The sequence below is a fragment of the Seriola lalandi genome, unplaced genomic scaffold (assembly GCF_002814215.2).
Source record: "Seriola lalandi dorsalis isolate HSWRI2012SDOR001 ecotype SW California unplaced genomic scaffold, Sedor1 jcf7180002054425, whole genome shotgun sequence".
Taxonomy (NCBI): Eukaryota; Metazoa; Chordata; class Actinopteri; order Carangiformes; family Carangidae; genus Seriola; species Seriola lalandi.
The window spans coordinates 1,258,906-1,272,832 of record NW_019524978.1 but is presented as its reverse complement, the minus strand read 5'-3'; the positions used below and the strand labels follow the sequence as shown (position 1 = coordinate 1,272,832).

At 42.4% G+C, this 13,927-nt stretch overlaps 2 protein-coding genes across 4 annotated transcripts in view; both read left to right on the top strand.

The window, feature by feature from the left end:
• Positions 1-2,542, top strand: part of dop1a (DOP1 leucine zipper like protein A) — a 31,505-nt gene extending 28,963 nt beyond the window's left edge. For all 3 annotated transcript variants that reach the window (XM_023410457.2, XM_023410458.2, XM_023410456.2), the window contains 6 exons: positions 176-328; positions 661-797; positions 981-1,036; positions 1,140-1,304; positions 1,571-1,700; positions 1,931-2,542. In XM_023410457.2, the coding sequence (XP_023266225.1) occupies positions 176-328; positions 661-797; positions 981-1,036; positions 1,140-1,304; positions 1,571-1,700; positions 1,931-2,239 (950 nt within the window). In that variant the 3' untranslated portion in view covers positions 2,240-2,542. The remainder of the gene's footprint in view (positions 1-175; positions 329-660; positions 798-980; positions 1,037-1,139; positions 1,305-1,570; positions 1,701-1,930) is intronic.
• A 981-nt stretch (positions 2,543-3,523) lies between these two features.
• The window catches only part of snap91a (synaptosome associated protein 91a), a 51,506-nt gene continuing 41,102 nt past the window's right edge, over positions 3,524-13,927 (top strand). Inside the window, exon 1 of the mRNA XM_023410461.1 lies at positions 3,524-4,324. Coding sequence (XP_023266229.1) covers positions 4,195-4,324 — 130 coding nt within the window. The 5' untranslated portion in view covers positions 3,524-4,194. The remainder of the gene's footprint in view (positions 4,325-13,927) is intronic.

Below are 13,927 nucleotides of genomic sequence, written 5' to 3'. Positions count from 1 at the left end.
GCCCTTTTCATGTCTTATGTCAGACAGAATTAAACCTGCATCCTGCAAAGTGTTTTGATCAAAACAAGCACTTTTATTTCCACTCGAATTAAATCCGCAGCCCATTCAGCTGCAAAAATATGCTAATGTGATATAGTTCAAGTCTATTAAAGACTGTGTATGTTTCCCTCTCCAGCCCGGGTGGCTGTAGCTCAGAGCAGCTCACTGAGCCTGTTCACCAACAGAGACGCTGAGTTGGAACAAAGGGCCATGCTACTGAAACGCCTGGCCTTCACCATCTACAGCAGCGAAGTGGACCAGTACCAGAAATACCTGCCAGACATACAAGGTAAAGACTACACACAGAGACATGGAGCAGCACTTAAAACCTTTGCTTTGGGAGACCATTTCCCACAACAAGCAGCGTAAAACATAAAGCCTGGACTGTGTTAAATCAACCAAATCATACATTCAGGAGTTGACACCCTTGGTGGAGGCTGGAGCTGACAAGTTCTGAAGATCTACAATATGGCAGCTACAGATTTCATGATCTAGCACCTGAAATCCTTATGTTACAGATCTATACTGACAGATGAAGATTTTAGGTGTTTTATCACATTCAATGAGCGATTACTAACTGTAGATGTGTGTGTATGTGTTCGTGTGTGTGTGTGTGTTCAGAGCGTCTGGTGGAGAGTCTGCGTCTGCCTCAGGTGCCCATCCTCCATGCTCAGGTGTTCCTGTTCTTCAGAGTGTTGCTGCTGCGCATGTCACCTCAACACCTCACCTCCCTATGGCCCACCATGATCACCGAGCTGGTGAGCACTAGATGTCACTGACTGCGGTCTCTTTCTCTCACTTACTTTACCATCATGTTTCTTTCTTCGAGTCCTCTACACGTATTGACCTACTCACACATAAATTCACACACACACACACACACACACACACACACACATACACTCATTCATTCATAGACTCATACAACTGTTTTTCTGTAGGTTCAGGTGTTTCTACTGATGGAGCAGGAGCTAACAGCAGATGAAGACATATCAAGGTATCTGTTGATACTATAAACTGGATTTCAGCAGCAAATGAACATCAAAAATGACTTCTTCTTGTGTTCTTTAAATAATTGATCATCTCCTGTTCATCTCTAGGACATCAGGGCCGTCTGTGGCTGGGCTGGAGACCACCTATTCTGGAGGGAACGGCTTCTCCACCTCCTACAACAGCCAGCGTTGGCTCAACCTCTATCTGTCTGCCTGCAAGCTCCTTGATCTGGCCTTGGCTCTGCCTCCTGAGAGCCTTCCTCAGTTCCAGATGTCAGTACAAACAAGCATGGGTGATAATAGGGTTTGCATGTGACAGGACTGGGTCAGGGAATCATTAACACACATAATTTGTTGAAAGTTGAAATTCTGTATGTGTGCCTGTCATCATTTCTAATGATGATTTTAAATGCCCAACTCTCAGTATGTGGTGTGTATTTGCATGGTCACATGAATTAGATATTTGGATGTTGCTCCTTTAATGCTTTAGTGGCTCATTAAATAGATCAAAATAGTGAGTGAGTTCTGCCTTGTTATAGGTACCGCTGGGCCTTCATCCCGGAGGCTTCAGACGATTCAGGAATGGAAGTGAGACGCCAGGGGACTCATCAGAGAGAGTTTAAGCCCTACGTGGTCCGATTGGCCAAGCTGCTGAGGAAACGAGCTAAGGTATCTCATCCTCCCTCTGTCTACACAAGGTTATTAAGTGATGGAGAGAAACGACTGCCTCTTTCAAAGTGTCTGTTCGCAGAAACGCTGATTAAAGGACACCATTTTCTTTTTTGTGTTGCAGCTCATTTTATTCATGCTGCAGTTCCCTCCACCTGCAGAAAGGCACATAAATTTTTCTACTCTGATTTGGTATCTAAGTAATTTGGTATCTATTCCCTTTCCCTTAGAAAAACCCAGAGGAGGACTGCTCCACCCGAACCCTGTCCTGGGAGCCAGGTCACCTAATGCTGACCCTGTATGTGATCCGCAGCATGGAGCAGCTGTTACCCTTCTTCAACCTGCTCAGCCAGGTGTTCAACAGCAAGGCCAGCAGCCGCTCAGGTCCCGCCTACGCCCACAACCCTGCAAACTCCTCCTTCCCTGGCCACAAGGAGGGCCACAAACTGGAGAGCCAGAAAGTCTTCTGGAGTCAAGCTCGACAGAACATCGAGGAGATGGTGGAGAAAGACTTTCTAGAGGGACTTATCAAGACGTGAGAACACAGTGAGGGGAGGATCATGGGTATTAACACATAACTGATCAACACTAGTGAAAAACCTCAACCTGTACATTAAGAAGAAGGGAATACAAATGGGGGAAAATAGTTTGTACATTTTTTTGTATTTATAATGATTATTTTACTTTTCAAAAGCTATTGTATTTAATTTTAATTATTTGTATATATGGAGCAGCTTTGATGACTGACTTTTAACATTTTATGTGGGTCCTTTGGGACAAAGTGAAGATGCTGTGCCATTCCATATCGATGTGACTTAATAAAGATTTCTAACGGAGGGTTACATGGGCTGTGTCACTCTCCTCTTGACATTTTGGCCATATTGCGATTTCGATTATATTTCGATTAATTGTGCAACCCTACTTTAAACTAATATAGATGTCACAAACTTACCAATAACTGCCCCTCCCATTGGAAAGGCATGTTTGCGTGTTTGTGTGTGTCTGAATGAATATGTGAAATTGCAACAAGGCTGTATGTGCAAGATAGTTGAAGACAAACTGGGTCTTAGGTGTTTATATACTCTCCGTTAGGGGCCAGAATTCATCACATAAGGTGGTGTGAGTGAATACGATATCGTAGAAGATGCACGGATCCTTTTAAGTAAAAGTAGCTGTACAAGTGTAAAAATATTCCACCACAAGCTACACTTTTCCGATAACTAAAACTAAAGTATTGTTAGCATGTGCAAATGTGCTTGAATACCAAAAGTAAAAATACTTGTAAAGCAGAATGGCCCCTTTCAGAATACTATTGTTATATCATAATGCATTATTATTGCCTATGCATTATTACACAATCAGCATTTATGTCAAATTAATGCATAAGTAATAAAAATACAATAATCAATAAAAACACATACTACACAGTAGTGACACCAGAGCAGCTCATATCAGCACCATGGACAGAGGCAGAGACATGTCCCGAGTGGCTGCAGTTTTATATCATTTGAATGCCTCTTTGATCAAAGAAGATCATGTGAAGTGAAGCAGCGCGCTTCACATGACCTTCATAGTGTGGCAGCAGCATGACGAGCATCAAGCCTCGCTGAGGAGTAGCCTTATTAACCCTTCACGTCCTCTCACGTTCTGCAACCTCCATCGTTTTCTCGTCTCCTCCCAGCTCTCGCGATGGAAGAGGCAGCCGCAGGGTTGGTAACACTGCGTCACCTGACTCTCAAGAGGGGGCGGGGCGTTGTGAGAAATATAAATATATTAATAATTAAATAAACAAGAGGATGTAAATCCTCTGTAAGCAACGCCATCCAACTACCCGGTGAGAAGCGCGCATCGCCGGAGCTCGCAGGCTGAAGGTGGGCCGTAGCAGAGAGGAAGCTTCCAGCAGGGGAGGAGGAGGAACAACCGCTGCAGTGGATGGTGGGGGGTGATGATGCCAGTAAGGACCTGATGTTCCCCTGCACGCCCCGCTGATACACACGGACGGTCGGACTGGTGGTGGTGGTGGTGGTGAGGATTATCCCGGAGACTGGATGAAGGAAGACAGGGAGGGGGGAGGCTGCATCATCCGGAGAGAGGAGCGTTTTGTCAGGGAGGCTGGCCAACAATAACATGAACAGTAAGAAATAGATCGAAAAGAAAAAGGGAAACCTGGAATAGGATTGTGCAGTCGGATATATGCTCGCGTGTTTTGCCTATAGTCTATAATTCCCAGAGGATACTGGCCTTGAGGGAAGAAAGTCAGTTCATGATTGTTCGAGAAACAACAACTGAGTGAGAATCAGCCAGTTTTTATTGTTTTGCAGCTCAAAGCAAGAGAAAGAAAGTGTGCTACCATTTCTTTTCTAGTGCTGTGTTCCTGAGGGGTTTTCTAGAGCAGCTGGTCTTTACTGAGGCTGGTCATTCACCTCGGTGTTGGGAGGGGGGGTAGGACCCTATTGGACGCTTGATAGTCGAGGTTGAGCTCCACGGAGAGAAGATGTCGGGTCAGACACTGACGGACCGCATCGCCGCGGCGCAGTACAGCCTGACGGGATCCGAGGTGTCCCGAGCTGTGTGTAAATCCACCACACATGAACAGACAGCTCCAAAGAAAAAGCACCTGGAATGTGAGTAGCCTATCTATCTATCTATCTATCTATCTATCTATCTATCTATCTATCTATCTATCTATCTATCTGTCTACCTGTCTATCTGTCTATCTATCTATCTACTGTGACCCTCCATCCATCCTCCTCATGCACAACTAGGCCATGCACCAAGTACCATGATGGTTGCCTCCCCCATCCATTCCTCCAGCGTGTCAGTCTGCTTGGAGGGGTTCCTCAGCCACAGTATGTGCTCACATGTACATGCAAACACACACACACCACAAGCGTTACCCTGAACAAACCAAATCATGTAATTACAGCAGTGCTCTTCGCCCATTGTGCTGGACAGATGAGCATCAAATGATACTTAAGCTACCTACTGACTGGAGACTCTCTCCCATGCTGCTCCAGTAGCCCACTGGTGAATGCATAATTGAACAGGTTAAAAGTGCTGTTGTTACTACTAAACACAGAGGCTTTTGCCTGGCATCTTGTCCATTATGATAGCCATGTGCCACTGTTAACATTACATTAAATCACGTTTTCTTTTCTTGATGCAGTTTGTTGATTTGTTGGCGTTTTGTTTCGTACAAACGATGGCGTGAAAAGATCGAGGAGTGCCAGTTCAATTTCAGATAAGAATGATGCATAAACCCAGAAAATCAGATGATTGTGGACAGAGGAAAAGGGAAGGTGAGCAGCATAAGGAGCCTCCATAGTGTAATGATGCTGGAAGGGTTTCTTCTAGGTGCACGTGAATGCAGCATCTCATAAAATAATGCTGTATCCGGAGTTTCAAATAGCGTAACTCTTTTGTGTATACGATAAATGTCCCTAACGTTTTAGTAATGGTCCAGGCTTTAAAATGACCCACTAAACTAAGTAAAACCCCAACAACCTTATTGATTGATTAATTGCCTTTATTGTCCACCTCAGTGGAAATTTGTCTTTGGCTTCTACCAAAGAAGTTACAACGAAAATACATACAATCCATATAACAAAACAAGCCATTAAAAGCATAGAACATGTACAACATACAATTGTGCAAATGAGCAGGTGTCAGCAGATTAGCAGGTTATATAAATACCAGAGAGCAAAACCTATGAAATAAAAAAATGAGTAGCAAGTGTTCCCAAATGCAGTCATTGTGTGCTCAATGCTTGTATGGCATAGGGAATAAAAGACTTCTTATATACTGTATGTTCCAGCTGGTCCTCGGGGCCCTGAATGGACAGCCAGACGGAAGCAGTTCAAACTCTTGAGTGCAGTGGGTGTGATGTATCAGCAGCTATGTGTTTATCCTTCCTGTGAACAGCACTGTCAAATGTACTGCAAAGTTGTTTAAAGGGTTTAGTTTAAAACATCCAAAAATGAACTAAGATCATCAACAGAATGTGAAACGTCTATGTATTGTGTTGCAGAGATGTCTACTGAAGTTAGCATGCTAACCAGCTAGCCGCGGCCTGTCTCGTCTTGTAATATCAATTTGTACCTCAAGAGGTGATAGTGAGTCACTGTAGCGTCCAGTCTGTCCTCAGTCCAACATGAGAAGATAAAGAAGTAGTCACTGTGAGTGTCTGTAAACCCGTGTTGCAGTGACATTCCTCCACTCTTTGCTCGAGCTCAGCTACTGGTGCTGCTGCTCTAGCTGCTCTTCCTCTCCCTCACGTTCCTTGTGTTGGGTTTTGTTGTAGCTAAATATATCTAAATATAAACATATATATCTAAATAAATCTATCTAACTTAATGTTAGCTAGTTAAATCTAACTTTCTCTTTCTTCTCATTCTTTTTCTCTTCTTTCTCTCTCTCTCCTTCTCGCCTTGATCGCGTGTCATCATGTCTCTCCACTTTATCCGTCGTTTCAAATTAGCTCTCTGCAAAGCCAGTGGGAGAATGTCCCGTGGAAATAAAACGTCTCACTCCAGCTCCTTTCCTGCAACAGAGTAGTCCAAAAGTTCAGAACCAAATAATCAACACAAAAAATTTTGGGGGCCTTCCCAGTCAGACGATAACTATATATATTTTTTTTTTTTTTACAAATTTTGTGTAATTGTATTAACAACAGGTCACTGTACAGATGGCTCAGCTACACCATAAATGCGCCGTTGAGCCATCAGCATGAAACATTTCTTAAGTCTGAGGAAATGGCATCAAGTTCAAGTTGGCAATCTCAGACCCAGAGGAAGAAATGAATCCACCTGTCAGTTCGTGTCCAGGCTAAAATATAAAACTGAATGAAGAGCTGCATTGAATCATCGCACAACAAAGTGGAATGCTCAACCACCTGCCAAAGAGTGTGTCAGCACTTTGTCAGAGCAGGATCACTTCTCTCCAACACATCACCCTCAGAGTTAGTGAAGCATAAGTGAAAAATAAATTAATTAACAGATTCAGTAATTGTTATAAAAGATACAAGGATTGACTGAGCCAGTCACAAACTTAACTTGTGTCCATGTTGAGATGGGTTCACACCAGCCGTGACACCCATCAGCATGTTGATGTTCCAACCCACAAGTGCTTAGTAATCATCACTACAATGAGCACTCAGTAGTGATGGGTGGGACCACACCCATTTTGATCTCAACTACACACCTGTAAAGTTTATGGTGGACAGTGCTAGATAAAACAAACTTTAAAACAGAGCCAGAGTTTGCATCAGTACAGCCACTAACACTGTGTCAGTCACTGCCAGTTACAAGCTGAGATACAAGTAAATACAAAAACCTTCCCTTACCGTTCTGAAACATCTTCTAGTTATGTACTTTTGATTTTAACAACAAAGTCAAACTATTCATTTTACTTGTTTATCATCTTTTTATTGACATTAGCATGCATGCTGGGAATTGTACAACTTCAGGATGGCTGTTGTTTAGTTTCCTATTAATATCAAAACACACAGAAGCTCGGGGTGGTATAATGTAGCATGAATTCATGGACTTCTAGGAATCATATAAATAGAAGTCAGAGGTATGTTTTACTCACTCATTTAATGAATCAGTTCATTTTATGTGAAAGGTGAATTCATTTCACATTGGAGGAACAGCCTCAGGGATATTGTCTGACATTATATCCAGTTTCATCCTGAACTGACATTTAGCCAAAGTGCTGCTTGTGCGTTATGTAAAAATGTCCCGTTTTGGTGGCATTTCTTCTGTGGCCACTAGCAGACAAGTTACTCTGTGTGAGTGAAACCTGTTAGCATAGAGCATCGTCAGAATCCCCCCCCTCCCCCTACTGATCCCTGATCCCCACAGCGGGCTGGTCTTTCCTGTTTCACACAGTGGAGTTTGACATCCACGATTCCCTCTGCAACACAGTAAAAGGCCTGTTTCACACTTTATTTATTATTACACCTTATTACAGTATTTACAGTATTCTTTACAGACATCATACTTACCATAAGTGTTTTTCTGAGATTTCAGTACAGTATCATTATTGATATACGCTGCATACAGGTTTACGTTACAAACCAGTTCACTGACTAAATCTCTCATCATCTTAGCCTCTTATTCTACCTCAAAGATCCTCCCATCGTGCTAATGTAATCTGTCACAAATATTTCTGCTATTTGCACATATACATTAAAGTAATTTGCATATTTTAATTATATTAAGATGCTAGACAGATAATATTGATTGTATCAAATTCTTGTTTTATTACTGAGCTTGTGGCTGTAATCCACAGAGCTGCTAATCAGTCCGGCTGAAATGTGACAGTAACAGATCAGTAAAGATGATACAGATGATCTCTTATCTTGCTTTTTCATCATTCTCCACGTGAGCTCGTCTAAATAGTTGATCAATCTAATCATCAATGTCAAAGCAATACCATACATAAAACATGAATTAACCTTTGTTTGATTTCACCCTGTCAAGATGCGTTGAGTAGTAAAAGCTGCTTCTGCTTTTGTTAGTCAATGACTTGGTTCATCATTATTTCTATAACATTTCTTCCCGTAACATTGAGAGAATTAGATTGTCACTTTGTTCTAGTGCTACATTTGGACATTTCTCGACAGATATGTGTCCACGGTCTAAAAATAATTTCTGTCACTGACAGCCAAATGTGTATTGGTCTGTTGCTCAGCTGATCTAGTTCAGTTGACATCAGGAGAGCAGCAGGGCAGTAAGCTGCTCATGCTGTGACCCAAAAGCCCCAGACAGAGAGACAGAGGAAAAACTGAGACGATCAGACATGAGACAGCGTTTGGACTGAATCAGGTGCTCCAGCCTTTTTGTGGATCAAAGGCGTCATAAATAGAGAATGTTACGAAAGTCTGGGATGCAGGTACAAACAGACATCTTGTTTTTTGTGTAAGTGTAGTGACTGTCTCAAGGCTCGTATCTTGTACAGGAAATTCTTAGGTTAGTTTGTTTTCCACCCTAAAACGAACGTATAACTAAAGCAGTTGTTTCCTTAGGGTGTGTCTTCATACCACAAACTGCTGACTCTAGTAAAGGCTAGAAGAAGTAATCACTGTGATAGCACAATAGTAGAGATGTGTCTCCAGAGGTTTGGCAGGACTTTGCAGACACATTTGCCGTTTATTTAAAGAGTCTGACAGATGACTGCGGTCAGATGTCGTCTCAACTCTGAAATGATTAGAGCTCAGGCAGCAACACAGATTGCCAGACACCCCACATGGTCTTAGTGTGTCCTACACAAGGATCCTGATATGTGAGCGTTGCAGCGGCGGCATGTGTGTGCCTCTGTGCATGCACATACACATACAAACAGGTGCCTGTACGCCACATGCCACCGACAACATCCCAGTACAGGACCCAATCCAGAGTTCTTTTTTTTTTTTTTTTGGATAGGATGGTGCAGGGTGGTGCAGAGGAGGAGATGCAGCTGTGAGTCAGCTGCCTCAAGTTTTCAAGGCATTGGGATAATTACAGTGAACAAAGAAGAACCATCGCTAAGAAGATTAGTGATTTTTGTCTGTGGCAAAGATCTGAAAGCTTAATGTGTGTAGTAATAACCGTGCCGTAAAGTAAAAGTATTCTGTGCCGTAGATTAAAGTTACCTTATGGAGCTTTGGGCCATCAGCAGCACTATGGAGGACGCTTTTTTATGAAGTTGGCCCTGGATTTGTTTGTATCATGCAGGACACACGTGCATGATTCACATCCCCGCCACCAATGCACCAATAAAGGTGGTGAAGAAGAAAACTGATGGCTAGCAAACAATTGTTTTAAACAATGCAGGAGCCAGTATAGGAAAAAAGAGCTGCATTCAACACGTTTGTTAGACATCAAGGATACACACGTCCATACACACACACACACACACACACACAAATATATAACTTTTGTTTGTTTAATACAGCAGATTACTGCCAGTCTTCTTCGCAATGATCTGAAGATGTTGCTACTTGTAACTCATATATTCAACAGGCGGCAAAGACATTTAAAAATGTATCTTCAGCAGAACTTGCTTAAGTTATTCTGCCTGTAATATTGATTCTGTATTGATTGTGGCAGATTCATTAATGTTTGAAAGACGTACATATGTCACCTTTAAATTTGTCTTATTCATGAAAAGTACTTTTCTTTCTCTTACTCTGGAGCTAGCTTTTGATGATGTCTTCTCTTGCTGCAGTAGTGTGACCATCTGCCACACTGGCAACCACATGACTCAGGGGTTCAAGATGGAGGGAGGAATGCCACACACGAGCCATGTTCACTGACACTTGTAAATCCCATGACTTAGTGATGTGTGGGATGAGAGTCAAACGGTACTGTGAGAAATGTTAACATGATTACGTGTTCACTGAACAATACAAAAAGGTAAATAGATGCACAATTTACTGGTGGCAGCGAGTGGAGTGCGACACTGTGGTGGCTTATTTTGCAATGCCACCATATTTTTATACTAGCCTACTTAGCGGACTGACTCAGAATCAGGGGCTTACGAGGAATACTTGAAGGCAGCCTTTTTCTAGTTTGTTCAGGTTAACAACTGAGCTGCTTCTCAGTGTGAATCCAGAGGCCCAGAGGATAGATCGGAGGACATGCAGGTTATCTGCAGCCCAGAGGAAGACAACTAGAGAACTAGTGTAACAGGGTTTGAGTGTCTGCCAAATGAAGCTGGCTCTGTTTCCACAGACAGGCCCATCCACTCCTGCTGCAGCTAATAGCCTCCATCTTTATCTGCTGCTATTCACCTGGCCCTAACCTCTTAATCCTCCCACTGTCAAGACAGTTAAGACAGGTTTGTGGCTTGAAGGTTGTGTTTTCAAAAAATATATGGCATAATTTTCCCTCCCTCACTTTTTCTGTCGTCTTTACATCCAGACATTTAAATCCAGTGTTCATCATCATTATGACCTTATTTCTGATTAAGCATCGTGGATGAGGTTCTGTCTGTGTTTGCTGCAATAATTATCACAAGCTCTGCTGCCGCTCTAAATCTAGTCACTCCAATTAACAGGATTTTTAACACAGAGATGCGATTAAGCTCTGCTCAGAGCAAATGCAGGATATATGAACTGCTGTGTGTGTGTGTGTGTGTGTGTGTGTGTGTGTTTGGTGAGGGGGGGCAGGCAGGAGGGTAAGCGATGAGAGACACAAACAGCGTGCTGTGTCCCCTTTGGCCGCTTCTGTGCTGCTACCACAACATGAGTCACCGTCAGTGTGCTACCACGTTTGAGAGGCAGACGGTCTTCTTGAAATAGGGGGAGGGGAGGAGAGGGTGAGGTGTGGGGGCTGTCATGATAGTCTCTTAAGTCTCACATGTTTTGTGTAAATGCTAAATATTAGAGATTTGTACGACTCAATCAATCAAGGACATTTCATTTAGAGTATCTGCCAATATCTATCTGTTATATATGTTCTTATACATGTATGGAGTGTGATAGCGTACAGCTGCACAGTTTGCACTCCAAATACATTGACATTAGAGAAGTCAATCCACTTTAGACTAGATGTACATGCATGTGTAGCATATCAGCCATCTTCTTTTTATAGTTTTTAAAAGACAAGTTTGACACCTTAATAAAATATGTTAATTCACTTCCTTGCAGAGAGTGAGATGAGAAGACTGATACCAAGCTCACATCTGTCTGTTCAACATGAAGCTGCAGTCAGGTTAGCTTAGCTTAGCATTAGCCTCATGTATGACGCTAGTAGCACGGTGGATGAAGAGCTGGTGCCAAAAAAGGACTGGATGTCAGCAGTGTGGAAGTGGTTCAGTTGTGCACAGTCAGTATGGCTGCTGGCTTTAGCTTTATATTAAACACACAGACATGAGATTGGTGTCAATCCTCTCCTTTAATTCTTGGCAAAAAAGCAAATAAGCATCTAAATGACAAAAAAATATCAAACTGGTCCTTTAATTCTGGAAGCAACAACAACAATACAGCTAAACAGCTCAGCCCTTGTAAACATCTGTTTTATAGTTGCTGTTGCCATCAGACATATAAACTATCAAAGAGACTCACCAGGTTAGAAATATTAAGGTTCTGAGTTGCTCTTTTGTCACTAGTTTGCTTTGAGATTAAGTTTCTGCTTCAGGTATTAACCAAATGTGTACGAAGGATTTTATGTCTCCCAGCAACAGTAACACGTTCAGCTGAGGCTGTCATGTCCATGGACTGTTAGTCTGTGGAAGGAACACTTTAACAGTATTTAGACAGCCTGTCTTCACTCCAAGCATGAGCAAAATATTGAAGTTAAAACGCAGTTTGCGCCGTAGCAGCAGAGGTGTGACATGTCTGAAAAATGCCAGTAAAACTGACACAGAGCAACATTTTTCTTCATTCGCTGACCTAACGCTGTCAGTGTACATATCTTCATTGAAACTGCTGGCTACGGCTGCTAGTGGTTCTTTTCATGCTGCTTCACAGTTACAATCCTGGAACAGATTCTAGTTTTTAAACAGGTCACTGTGGGACATTTTCCACACCTATGAGACAGAAATTGGTGCTGCTTTAAAGATAAATATAAGAACATGTTACATACGCATCACATACAAACCTGCACACAGACAGAACTTAATTGCAGACATCCAGTGTTTGAATGGCTATTAGAGAGGCTTTTAAAGTGGACAAACTAGTTGGGTTTACAGGCTTTACTCGCACATATTAGCTGTGTCCCAATTCAGGGGCCGCATCCTTCAGAGCATGCGATGTACGAAGGTGTGGCCCTTCGTAGCCATCGTAGATTGCAAAGGTTGAACTAAAATCAGATGGTCTGGCCTACGGAGAATTTTCACTTAGTGTCACCATCTGTTCCTGCTCTTACTGTTGCGCTGCAAACGCAGCTCCTGTCGCCTAGCAACCTTGACAACGCGTAACCTTTTTTCACAAAAACTTCAGGTTTTAAGACCCTTGGTTTTAATAGTTGTACCGCTAGCTGTTGAACTGGGCTGAAACACAATATTGTGGCGATGTGGTTTGCTGCCATATTATATACATTACAATGAATGTTGGGATAGGTTGGGCCATGAAGGATCCACCCGTGGGCATGATACCGTGCCCACGTTGGAGTATATAACATACACATACAATGAGAATGGAATTGGTCCCAAATTTGACCCCTGTGGCACTTCCCAATGTACCAGGGAGGGGGATGAAACATGGTCACGAAAAGGGAGAAAATACAATTTCAGTTCAACAAGCTGAGAATAAATAACTTCAATGCCAGACGAAGTCTTAATTATTATTTTGTGTCCTTTTAGGGGTTAGTTAGTTAGTTTATTTAAATCTAGATTACAACTTCAGTGAGAAGCTTTGTGTATCTGCTGTGAGACTCTTTTTTCTAGAATCTCCAAATACGTAAAAATTATTTTAGAAAATCAATCAAAGACTAGGTGAGTTAGTATAAAGGTTGTGTATGATGCTTGTATCAGTGTCTGTGCTTGACAAAGACAAAATACATAATTTTCTAGAGAATCCTTCACCCTCTCTGTTCTTCAATTGGTCCTCATTTGTTTCCCATTTTCTTCATCCTGAGTCTCCTGCTCCATCTTTACACTATTACCCCCACTCTCTTCCTCTTCCTTCTTCTCTCTTTTATACTGATTCAGTGCAATGCTTGCCTAATGGGGAGTTGCAGTGAACAGAGAAATGGACGCTGATAAAAGGGCTCAGTGTGTACTGCAGCGCTGATCTCACAGCGGGTATCCTTGAAAGCTCCAGAATGCCTCTCTAATGTCAAACTGTGTGGGAGGTGGACTGTCCTACTAACAGTGTGTGTTCAGATTAATGACCTGGGACCAGGATCCCCCATACAGCTGCTCTCAGACCATTATCTACTCTAAATCTCACCAGCTGATTTAAATTGATTTGCTTTTGCTTTTTTAATACTGCCCATCTCTTCCCATGCCTCTCAGTTCTCTTTTTGATGTTCTGTAGAGGTCGTGATGCCCTTGAGTCCCCTAGTCTGAGGACATAAATATTACTGTGCAGTTGTGTATGTGTAGGGATGTTGTGCCCTTAAATGGGCAGAATGTGAAGGCAGAGGCTTGCTTACCCCAGAATAAGATGCAGGTAAACAATCTTTTGTCTTGGTATGCAGGTGAGCAGCAGCAGCTTTAGCAGCTCAAACACTGAAGGCCTATATCTATACCCATGCTGCATATCAATAATGCAGGTGTGTGTGTGTGTGTGTGTGTGTGTG